This window comes from Lactuca sativa, chromosome 3 (assembly GCF_002870075.4).
Source record: "Lactuca sativa cultivar Salinas chromosome 3, Lsat_Salinas_v11, whole genome shotgun sequence".
Classification (NCBI taxonomy): Eukaryota; Viridiplantae; Streptophyta; class Magnoliopsida; order Asterales; family Asteraceae; genus Lactuca; species Lactuca sativa.
Genome location: NC_056625.2, coordinates 105,177,205 through 105,190,033, shown reverse-complemented (window position 1 = coordinate 105,190,033; position 12,829 = coordinate 105,177,205). Strand labels below are relative to the sequence as shown.

The 12,829-nt window shown below is 34.9% G+C and overlaps 1 protein-coding gene across 1 annotated transcript; it reads left to right on the top strand.

Moving 5' to 3' along the window:
* Positions 1 to 10,700: 10,700 nt before the first annotated feature.
* Positions 10,701 to 11,864, top strand: LOC111898073 (F-box/LRR-repeat protein At3g26922). Its single transcript, XM_023894011.1, has one exon. It carries the CDS (start codon positions 10,701 to 10,703, stop codon positions 11,862 to 11,864), a length of 1,164 nt encoding a protein of 387 aa, XP_023749779.1.
* The last annotated feature ends 965 nt before the right edge of the window (positions 11,865 to 12,829 follow it).

The window sequence follows — 12,829 nt, the reverse complement described above, 5'->3', positions numbered from 1 at the left end:
TTTTTGAAAATTACTAAAGATAGTATCAAATTTTCAAGGTCCCCTTTTATAACTTTTATCTCTGGACATGAAAACAAATTTTCGACAATAGATTATTTAGAATAAATAATCCTAACCAAGTTGTAGAATATGTCTTAGGGGTTCCGTACATATAAAGAACGCCGAAATCCAAGTTATAACGAAGAAGTTATGGCTCGTCGAAGTTTTACATCAAAACCGGCATGGCACCGGGAGACGTAAATAGTGAAATTTTGATAAAGGAATTTTTAGTCTTAGTGATCCAAACAAAAGTTGTAGTATACGTTAAATTGAGAACATAAAAAAAAGAACTCCTAAATCTTACTTCGTATGAGGAAGTTATGGATTTTCTAAGATTTAGCATAGCAGTGCACGACTTGAAACTCGAATTTTAGTTCGAGCAGTTTTTAGCCTATGAAACCTAAATGAGAGTTGAAAATCTCATTAATAGGAACTCAACGATAAAAATACAAACGAAAACGGAGTCCGTACGTAGAAGTTATGAATTTGACACAGACATTTAACAATATAATTTCCCCTACTGTTAAATTTAAGATCGGTCAAGAATTAGCCGACAGAGTCTAAATGAAAGTTCTAGATATTGTTTTTAACTACGCGTGGATATGAAGAACGTAAAAAACGGAGCTCGTATGCGAAAGTTACTGGGTTAGAAGTCGGCAGGGTGCTGTGCGAAATCGGGTGACGTGGCTGAATATGGGCCAAGACTTTCTCCCCAAGGCAAGGCACCAGAAGGTGACACCTGGCCATGGAATCGACGAGTAGGTACCCCTACTCGATGAGTAGAGCAGGATTCTAGCCTATAAATAGAGGTGTCGCGTTCCCTCATTCTTCACACCTTCCCAACATCACTTTCTCTCTCTACTTTCTCTCTCTAGCTCCCCTTAAGCCCACTAAAGTCCAGGTAAACCCCCTAGCACCCGAAGGAAGACCCAAGGCTCCCAGAGTCCCGAGAAAAGGAGTCTTTCGGCTTGGAAACGCTGCTCCAGCAAAGCCCGGTTTTCGAGAAAACCCGTTGTAAGTGAGCTACGCCTAGGCCTGTCAATCGTGTCATGTTCGGGTTGGCGTGTCGCGGGTCAAAATATGCCAACCCAAACACGACCCAGTTAAATATACAGGTCATAGGTTGGCGGGTTTGGAATATAAACCAATATATGACCCGCCAACCCATTTATTTATACGGGCTCACAAGTTGGCGGGTTTGTGGGTCAGATTTGGGTTCGTGGATCCGAAATTTAGACATTTAAGTCTTAAACATCCAAATGAAAATTAAAAACATTCATAGAAACATGTTACAGACTTAGCCTTATAGGTTACGACTTATGACTTTAGACCATCCACCACGAGTCAAAATGTCAAAATAGTCAAATAGTCTATGAATCAATGATATATGTTATATAATACTTATTAAATAGTAATATTTAATACATAAATACATTTAAAAATAAGATAATTTTTTTTATTAAGAATATAAACGGGTTGGTGGGTCAACCCGTTAATTTTTTGAGAAACCCATATATGACCCGTTTAATAAACGGGTTGGCGGGTTGAAAAACTCAACGCAAACCCATTTATTTCGTGTCGTGTCGTGGGTCGTGTCGAGAATTTCCAGCCCTAGCTATGCCTACCCTATTATTAGTATATCTTATGTTTCAATATAGTAATGTTCACTACTAGAAAAACAGCCTTTTACGACGCGCAATCAATGACACGCCCTGATAGAGGACACGCATGTGTACGTGCCCCAAAAATTGATGTCAGTTTTCCAAAATATGAAGAATAGAAGACACACATTTTTGTTTGCCCAAAAATTAGTGTCTAATAAAAAAACACGGAGGGCACCTTAAATAAAATGTGTGTCGTCTAACTATGTCGTTTTATAATTTTAAATGAAACGCGCGTTTCATCCAAGGGGGAAATGACATCCCAAAAATTAAAAAGCCCGCTTTGTTTCCACCCGCTGAAAACCCTAGTTCTTCCCCGCTGAAAACCCCCTTTCTTTCTTTCTTTCTTTCTTCTCTCTCGATTCTAAAACCTCCACCGCTTCACTTCTCCACATCTGCTCTCCAACTTTGCATCTCTAGCGCGATCCTCCGACAGCTTCGCATCTTCGTCACTTGTTCCCATAACTTCTCCACATCTGCTCTCCAACTTCTGCTCAACTTTCTCTATACGTCCGGTTCTTGTTCGACGACCGGAGATTGAGACACTGTTGGTGGACCAAGCAAGGCCATCCACCGCTGGGTAGACCCTCACACCGCCCACCTGTGACCACAACTCCTTTTCCCATTCTTCCTTCCCTCTATGATGAACCTCCCCCAACCTGAAATATGTGAGCAATGATGGGTACTAAATCGTCATGGATGCGATCGAGAAGCAAACTCAGAACCGCATTGTTGGTGGCTACCAGATCGACCATGGTCAATCAGCCTAGTCTCTGTCTCAGGTTCGTATTCTTTTTTTAGGTTGTGTTTGGCAGAGGGAAATCAATGGGGAGAAATGGAATCGAATCCCTTTCTCTTGTTTGTTTAAGGCCACGAACAGAGAAATGAGAAAAAAAATATTAATTCTCTTTCCACCCATTTAATTTTCTATATTTCATGGAGAAATTGTGAGAATTGAAAAATAGAGGGACACGAAGAAATGAAAAAATAAGGCGGAGAAATGAAAAAAAAGAGAGGGTTCTTTCTCTCTCTCTCTCTCTCTCATATTTCACCGTTTACCTGGTTACATCTCTCTTTGACGATTTTGGTTACTTTCTTCTCCAATCGACGCAATCACCCTGGTTTCTTCTTTGATATTTCTTCTCCGATTAAAGGGTAATATCTTCCCACCTGTCAGATCCTACATGGTTTATAAGGGGAAAAAAACTCACCAAAGTGATGATACTTGGGACTTGTTATACATATTCAACTTTATTATCACATTTAATCACACTCCCACCTCCGATGGAAATCAGAACAACCCAATTGGCAAAATTCTTTCAATTTTGTATCGACAAGCTAAGTTTTTATTGCAATACTATTGGTGTAGATGAAGCACACAAACTGTTTGTTAAAATGCTAGATAGAAACTCTGTTTCATGGAACACTTAAATCAGTGCTTTGATTTGTGGTGGGTCAAAAGAATGCTTTTCAGTTTAGATAGTTACGGCATTTGAGCAGTTGCAGCTCCAGATGTGAGATCACAAGATTAATGGTTATGTTCTTCATTCATCTTACACAACTAGATGTGTTAAATCATTGTTTCAGGTTCTTTTTCATGAATGGAAAATTAAAATAGTTGATTTTGTTTATGAATGGTTTAGTGGTCTATAATGAACGTGTTTAGCTTAGAGATGACAAGGTGCAGAGGCAGTATGCCATAAAGTTTTGTGATTAATAGTCTATCACTTGAATTATGTGATTCTTTATAATTTATTTTATTATAAAAAATAATGTTAGAAGAAAATTAAATTTGATGACAGTGAAGTTTGTGGTTTATACCTTTTATATTTAGTTGTTTCAGATATTTTATCCATTAGCATATAACAAAAATATAACTTAAATTGGTTAATTAACAATTTAACATTTTCTTTGAATGTTAACCTAAACTATAATGTTGTTTGTTTTTGAACAAGTAATTCATTTGTTAATGGGGATGAAGAACATCCTGCTCATAAACTTTTACTTCATCCTGCCTCTTACCCTTTAATCGAAAGTTATCTAACCTTCGCTGGCTTAGCAGGACTTCAGGTAAGCAGTTAGTTTGCTGGCTTAGCAGGACTTGGGATGGTGTGAATGATGCACCGACTTTGCAATTGGCTGATGTTGGGATTGCAATGGGCATTGCTGGAACTGAGGTATGTGTATTCTAATAGAGATGATGAATGTAATCTATTTGTAGACATAAATTTAATGCGAATCTTTTTGGGGTTTTATGTTCCTCCGGGTTACAAAGGAGGCTGTTGACATGGTTCTGGCTGATGATAATTTTGGCATGGTTGTGGCTGCAGTTGGAGAAGGCAGATCCATTTACAACAATATGAAAGCCTTTATCCGGTTAGTTAACCAAGCACTATCATAGTTGAACGTAGTCTGAAACTAATTGCATTTTGTCCACTTGTGTTTGACAGGTATATGATTTCTTCAAATATTGATAAGGTTGCTAGCATCTTTCAAACTGCTTCCATTGGGATTCAAAAATGCCTGATTCCAGTTTAGCTTCTATGGGTGAATCTGGTTACAGATGGCCCACCTGCAACAACCTTGGATTTTAATCCACCAGACAAATACATCATGAAAGAAGCCCCTCGCAGAAGTGACGATTCCTTAATTAGTCGTTGGATTTTATTATGATATCTTGTAAGTTTTTAAAACCCTAAGCTTGCATTTGGTTTGTAGCATGATTTTGAAAAATAATGGAATTGTGATAAAATTATCATCATTGAACCATTGTAACTGTTTTGGAAGATGTTTCTCATTTGGTTTGTTACTTTCTTGTTTCTTAATTTTGTATAATTATTTTGTCAATTTTATGTGATTATTTTACTCTATTACTTGTATTTTTGTTTCATGATAAAATCTGAAAACAAAAGGAAATCTAAATGAAGCAAAATCTGGTCATTGATACTTACCAGCCAACTTTCGTTTTTCTTCTTGGGAGAGACAGGCATCAAAACCATTAAAGCTTCTTTGGTAACTCCTTATCAGGGCTTTGCTTGCGAACCTGGTCCCACTTAAATATATAAACAAAACATATTTATGGTTTCAAAAATGAAAATGTAATTCAAAGAAATACCCAGGGCTGGTAATATTTTTCAAGATTTCAAAGTGATGCAAAGAAGGTGAATATTCGCCTTCTCGAAGAAATCCCCATGTCAGCGATAAAAAGTTGCAGAAAAGATTTGCATTAGAATCAGGAGTTAAATCCAAGTTAAACTGTATATTATGTTCCTATCATGTGGAAGATGATGTGTACATTGTGTGATCAGTTGGAGTTTGGGTTCTTAGTTTTGGTAAGAAATAAAACTTTTTAATTGCTATCTTCTCTGTATATAAGCCTGTATACTAACCTTTCTTTCTTCATTAGTTGCAGATACAACTACAATGAAAGAAATAAGAATGCATGTCTGGAGCACATTCAACAACTTCATTTTCTTATTCGTTTTCTTCTTGCTCACTTTCCTTGTGAATGGAGAAACCAGGCGATTACATATGTATGATCATTGGATTCCCACAGATTTTAAGCACAAGGTTTAATTTTCTTATCTCTTTCCTCTTTAAAGAATCTCTCTATTTTTCTATTTATGTCCACAATAATAGAAGTTTGGTGCTAAATGTCATATAAATTTCTGCATTCCAACTTTAAAAATTTCCTGCTTTTGAGTAGACACACACACATCTACGTTCATACATACATATATACATTACATACAACCACACACACATGCATAAACATACACTGATACTTAGATACATAGACATATAAATGAGCTACTTATATTTTAAGGGTAAATAACATTTAAATTGCAACTTGTTTATTGATTTATATCGTTGCCATGTTGTTTGGAGTCCTTTGAGTGTCTTAAGAAAGTTGGATTTTTTTAATTTTCACAAAATCAATTAAAAATATTTTAAGCCGTTAATTAAGGACATCAAAATATTATGTCTAAGTGATGACCATACAAGGGGCCTGGGCAAAAATTTCTGGAACTTGAAGATATTATTAGCAAACAAAATATAATGTGATTAGCTTGGAATGTATTGGGAAAAGCGATTGGATTTGCATGGCTTTGACACAATTCCTTATTTGGGTATCACGTCTCCCACTTAGATTGCAAAAATTTCTGGAACTTGGTTGTTGTTGTACCCATAAGCTGCGAAGGTATATGAATTTTATTTCCAATTACTTAATGATTACTTGTTGTGTTTCAAATTAGATCTCACCGTTATTACAGTATCAACCATTTGATGATACAAGTGACAAGGGAACGAGCATTGAGAAATTAGGTCTTTGATGAAACTACTGGAAACATTCATAGGGAGTTTGGATATGGGTATCCTGGAGGTGAAATAACTATTACTGCTTTTTATTATTAAAGTAATTCAACAGCCATGGAATGTGATCATAAGAATTTTCCTACTGTATCTATGTGATATTGTGATTATTTCATGAATTTTCTTGTCCAAGTGTAAAATTTTTGGGGTTTTGCTTCATTTTGTGTTTTCTAAGTAGATTTTTACACTATTGTTGGACGAAAATACCCCTGCAGTTTGTTTCCTCTATTCTTTATTCTTAAGATTTTTTTGGACAAACAATTTATTGTGTTTTCTAAGTAGATTTCAAGAATGTAAAACAATTTAGGTAATCAGAACTTATGATCTTCATTTGTCTCCAATGTGTTTATATTTTTGTCCAGAACTTAAAGTTTTTCATTGTCAACTTTAGGTAATCAGTGTGCGTGCATTTACGACATTCACCAATAGACTTGGTCAAGATATATATTTGAAGCTAGGCAGCGAAGACGAACCGAAATTGTTGCGAGCATCTGATGTATGAGTCTTCTTTGTTTACCGTGAGACTGACCAACCTAGCAAGCTACAAGTGAGTAGGGGTCCTTTGTGTGTGTGTGTATTTCTTTCATTATACAATTTTTATCTATTTATTATAGTGATATATTCCTTACATATTGTTTATCTAAAAGATCCATGATGAAGGCACAAAATGATCATTTCCTATTCAAATTGAGAAGGAAGACACCATATTTCTTGTTTTGAAGGAGGAAGATGGCACTTCGGAAATTTGAAGGACTGAAATTCGAGGTTATGAAGAGGGATCACGTTTCATTGTTGTACTCCATCGTGGACCAAGATATGGCCCCATTAGGTACACACACATCATATAACTTTGTATATTTATCAAAATGAAGAATAATTCAAGAAGCCCACTTTTATTTATTTCCATGCTTTTGCTTTACTTGTGAAAAAATTGTGTTTGATAGGATTGAAAACAGAACAATTGGCGAAGTTGTTAGAATTTGGCAGTCTGGTTTGAATAATTGTGTGCATAACAATAATGAGGTTCTACAATTTAGTATTTCCTTATTCTCCTTTAACATTTTTTTTTCTTTGTATCTTTAAACATATAGTTGTAAAAGAACTAACTTTAATAAGGAAAGAAATTAATTGTTGAAGTTTTTGATTGATTAAGTGTCTTGATTGAAATGCAGGGGTAGTGGGGCGGATAATTAGGAGGAATTGATGGAGAATCAAGCATTTAAAGGGATGAAACCGGTTGTACATGTTTTGTGTTTCGATAATAAATATTATGCAATTCTAGCAATGTATTAAATTTACTTACTATTAAAATGATTATTTGTATTTTATTTTTTATTATGAGACTTCTAATGTGTTATTTAATTTGAAAATTACTAAATCTACCAAAATATATACTAATTTGTAAACATTTAAAATTATGACACGCAAAAATGTGTGTCATCTTTCTTTATGACAGGAGCTTTAACGGTACGCAATGCGCGTCGTAAATTTACAACACACAAACGCATGTCATCTTCTTTATGACATGGCCTTCCTTGACACGCATTGCGTGTTCTAAGCGCGCGTCGTAAATGCGCGTCGTAAATAGACGACGCACAAAAGTGTGTCATCTCTCGTTATGATAGGGCCTTCCTTGACACGCATTTGCGCATTGTCTGAGCGTTATTAGGACCTTATAATAAGTATTTGGGCTATTATTATGAGTTATATAAGTGTCGTTATAATATCTTTTTAACCACTCGCGATATGGGGAATGTGGTTTAAAGGGCCGCATGGGGTTGCTGGATTTCAGAAGTGCTATAAGCCAAAATGGTCCTGCCATCTGGTGTTTTATGTCTGACCCCTGTCTGTACATAGTGGGTGAAGAGTATTGTTTAACGCTTATATAATAGTAATAATTTATTAATTAGTCTCGTCAAACATTAGACTAAATTCTAGTGGTAATGATACTAGGTTTTGTCCGAGGGAAATTGTTTTAATAGTAACGAAGTGCTGTCCGAGTGTCGAGTCACCACCTTTTCAAGTGAGTGCATGGTCCCTTTCATCTTACACATAGCTATGAAGTATTTTATATAAACTACGTGTTATGTGTGCTATTATCTGTATACTTGCTATCTATGCTGGATGAACGATTTTATACAAGTTTTATATGATTTAAACTATATATGTATTTATATCTACATAATATGTTGGGTAAAACATGGGTAGATGAAATATGAGTTGAGAGGTGATATAGACCATGAGGTAAGGGTGAGAGGTGAATGATATCAGAAGTCTTGTTCCCAAATGTTGGTCCCGTCATCTAGCAGAGTATGGATGACAACCATAGACTATTCTAGACAGTCCAGTGGAACACTAGCAGGCTCGCAACCTGTAGATGTTGTGAACGATGTGTTCACCGGTGTACTCTAAAAACCCATTGACCTGTATCGCGAGTGGATTCTCGAAAATGATACAGTCAATAAAACCCTAGCAGATGCGCCTAAAGCACTCTACTGGCGGAAGCGCCTAATAGAGAACATCATAACCCCGACAGATGCGCCTAAAGGACTATACTGGCATATGATACCTATAAAGAATGTCACAATTTTGGCAGTTGCACCTAAGTGATGATATTAGTAGCTGTGCTTGACAGATGTGTCATTAGCAACAATGGATTTCGTGCCTATTCCTTAGGATAATCCTTAGGAATGAATAAATGAGGAATAGCTGATTCTTAGGGTAGATCCTTAAGAGTAAATAAGATAATGGGGATGGGTAATTGGGTTGATTGACCGTTTGATGATTAAACATAATGATTATATTATTGTGGGTTGAAAACCCTATGTACACACCAGGTTTCCCAACCTGACCCACTCAAGCTTATTTGTATCACAGGTGTCGATATGAAGCTACTTTATACTGAGAGATTTAAAAGAGATGTAGATCACTAGTATAAATGAATGTAAGTTCTGTTTATGCTTATGTTTCTGTATTGACAATGACATCCCAAGGTTTTGAAAATGAATAAAAATACTTTTCTTCGGAAATGCCTTGATAACTTATTTATCACGTTATACCAGGAACAAATTCCGCAACATTTTAATTAAAAGAGGTACTCTGATTTTTATAAAACATAAACAAAATCGGTCTTTTCTGACCGTGAAAATGGGGATGTCACTGATTTGAAGAGTGATGAGGAAGTTTCCAAGCTCCGAAACTTGGAAGATTCTTAAATCTTTAGAGGATTCTAAGAACAATTTTTGTGTGTAAATATAATTAAATCTTAGAATAATGTGAAAAATAATTATTCAAAGAGGATAAAATACTTACCCAAGAAATCTAGAAATTTCTTTTGAAGGGATGAACTTGAAGCTTGAAGGAGTTGAGAGTATTCTTAGTAGTCTACTGAATGTAAATGAGAGAAGTGGAACTTGGGGAGGAAAATGAGTTCACGTATCTACTTCTGTTGTTGAAACTAAATTGCATGTCTTCATTGAATGTCTACTGTAAAATAAGATGTAGATCTCCATTTCCATACGGAGGACTAATTTCATGTTTTAACTCTTTGCATTCGAAGAATTATTTAGGTTTTACAAAAGAGGGAAAAAATCCTGTTTTTACTCGATAAATCAAAGAAGCGGCGATGTTCCAGTTTGTTTATATGGGCGTTGTGAAGATTCTCGTACCATGTCACTTCATCATGTTCCTAAGTGATAATGTAGTTAACCAAGTCTACTATTTAGTTCTAATTTGGTAAATAACCTAAATTTAAAAGATCCACTTTAAATCCGGTTAATAGGTGTTGTAATCCTATAACTTAACATAACACTCCCATGTGCACATAGTTTTTTGTTACTATTTTTTTTTTATAAATAGACTATTGTTTAAAAAAATAATAATTGTGTTTTAAATTAATATACAAAATGAAAACAACCGCGAAAGTGCATGTTGGTATAGAATAGAACTATATTGTTGAAGGTATAAAAAATGTAATATTGTAAAAAATCAGATTCTCGAAAATTTAATGTAAAGGGAAAAAGAAATAAAAAAGGTAATGTTGTTAAAACTTGAATAAAAAAACGAAATTAAAGAAAATATAGAATTAAAATAGAATTTCAATTGAAAAAAAAAAAAAAAAGAAACAACCCTATCTTGACGACACTACTAGTAGTCTGGTACTCGTGTAGTTAATTGAAGGTATAAAAAATATAAGTGTATCCTAAAAAATAAGATTCTCAAAATTTAATATAAAGGGAAAAGGAAAAAGGAAATAAAAAAAGGTAATGTTGTTAAAATATGAATAAAAAACGAAATCAAATAAAATATAGAATAAAAATAGAATTTCAATTGAAAAAAAAATAGAAGAAAGAAAAAGAAAAAAGGAAGCAAAGAAACAACCCTATCTAGGCGACACTAGTAGTCTCGTAGGTAATTAAATATGGCAAGTACACAAAAAAAGGAAAGGATTTATATCAACAGTTCAACACACAAAATCTGAGATACTTGCCCATCAAGGCTATGAAATCACCCGTATATCCCAATTACAGTCCCTATATAAATCAGTAACCCCTTCTTCGTTGTTCAATCATCATCATACATTCATCAACCATGTTGATACCTTCTTCGATCATACCTTCTTCAGCCATGGCGACTAAAAGAAAAGTACGTGAGCAAGAACCAGTAAACATCGAGAACAAGAAGAAGGCGAAAATGGAGGACAGACTCAGCGACTTGCCGGAGTGTTTGCAGCTTCATATTCTCACTTCTCTTGACGCAAAACACGCCGTTCAAACATCAGTTTTATCAAGAACCTGGGTTTCTGCGCACACTCGGATCCCAGTTCTTGAATTCAATTCCTACTCTTTCAAAAAACTCCTAGTCTTTGATAAGTTCGTATGTGATGTTCTGCGTCATCGTGATCACTCAGCAAAGTTGGAAAGATTAACATTCAACCGTTCTGGATCCTGCAGTGCCAAGATTTTGAATAGCGTTTTCGATTACGCGTTTTCGTTGGGTGTCGAGCAGTTGTCAGTTAACCTTCAACAAAGTAGAAACAAAACATGGCCGGTTTTTCCAGTAATTGCTTCCTTTGAATCCTTAAAGAGTTTAACACTAGAAAGCCAAAGTCATATGATTTGCCCGTATCTGGGGCCAATTTCAAGATCATTCAAGAGTCTTACTACTATGCATCTTCAACATGCACTTATAAAAGATCCCGATCCATTCTCAGGGTTCCCAATGTTGGAAAGTTTAACACTGGAAGATTGTCATCTTTGTATGGAAAGTGAAAAAACTTTGAGGATACACGCTCTTCGACTTACAGATTTAACCATTTCATCCCTATGGAACATCAGCTGCTGCGAAGTCACTACTCCAAGACTCAAATTCTTTGATTACAAAGGGCATAATTTCCACCTGCTTCTACCCACCCATGAGGGTCTTCCTGTTCTTGAGAAAGTGGTGATCGATTTCAATGGTCTTTGTTACCGAAGACAGGAGAAACTAATGTTTGATGATCTAATGGCCATGTTCTATACCATGAAGAATGTGAAATCACTAACGCTCTGCTCGTCTATTGTGCAACTTCTGTCATTCTTTCCAGATGAGTTGGTGAGACGAAGTTCACCCTTTCGGGAGTTGAAGGAGTTGAAGATGGATTTTAGGAACCTTCTTTGGCAAAACTTGTTTGAAAGGATAAGTGTGAGATCGAAAGAAACCTTTCAGGTGCCTTTGGATGTCAAAACTTACTTGCTCAAAAACTCTCCGGATGCCAAATTTTCGTTCACTTATCCCATAGACCTTAAATAGCATAACCTCAATGTCATTGGCGAGTCTATGTGTATAGAAGGTGGGTCACTTGACCCACCTTTTTTCCCATCTTTTATAAGAGATTATAAATAATTATAAATTGTGACTTATCTTAAAAACTTGGAGTGAACCACCTAAATGTTTTTGGCAACAAAATATATATAAGTCAAAATTTAAAAAGCTCACATTTTATGTTTTAATAGGCACCGAAGTCATTTAAGGTATAATCCAATAAAAAAAATATTCCAATACAAGTTAAAGATAATAAGATAAATACAAGAAAAAAGAAAAAAACAAACAATAAAAAAAAAATTGTTCTCAACACGTCGTTCTTCTCCTGCTTCAAGGTATACGTTGATACCGTGATACACAATTACACAAATCGAAAATTCATCGCCGTCCGTCGGCCCTGACCCCACAACTAATATCAAGATACAAGACCTCATTTAATACAATTATAAATACTTGAAATTTCTTTTTTGGTTATACAACCCGACCCGAACTTGCAACTAGTATTTTTTTTACCATTTTTTTGGTTTCACTTAAATAGTGAACCACATGATTTTACGTTCTAGACTCGCCACTGCTCAATGTAGATGTTTTAGATGTTCTGGTTAGTATGTAATTTAACTAAATCTATGATATCTTGAGGATTTTATTATTTTTTTTTGTTCATTTATGGCTTCATTTTGAAATATATATGCAGATGATCTTGAAAACTAGGTACACGTATATATCAGTACAATTTTATGAATGCCTTCTTTAGCTTAACATAAACTTTATTGATCCGAAATATTCCTCATTTTCTATTTTTAACAAAATAAAATCTATAACCTATGTATAGTAATATAGTTTAACATAACCTATGTATAGTAATATAGTACCTGTAATATCATGTAATATCATGTAATATATCGGTTGAATTATATTTACAAAGTATAAACTTTTATTTATTAAAAAAAACA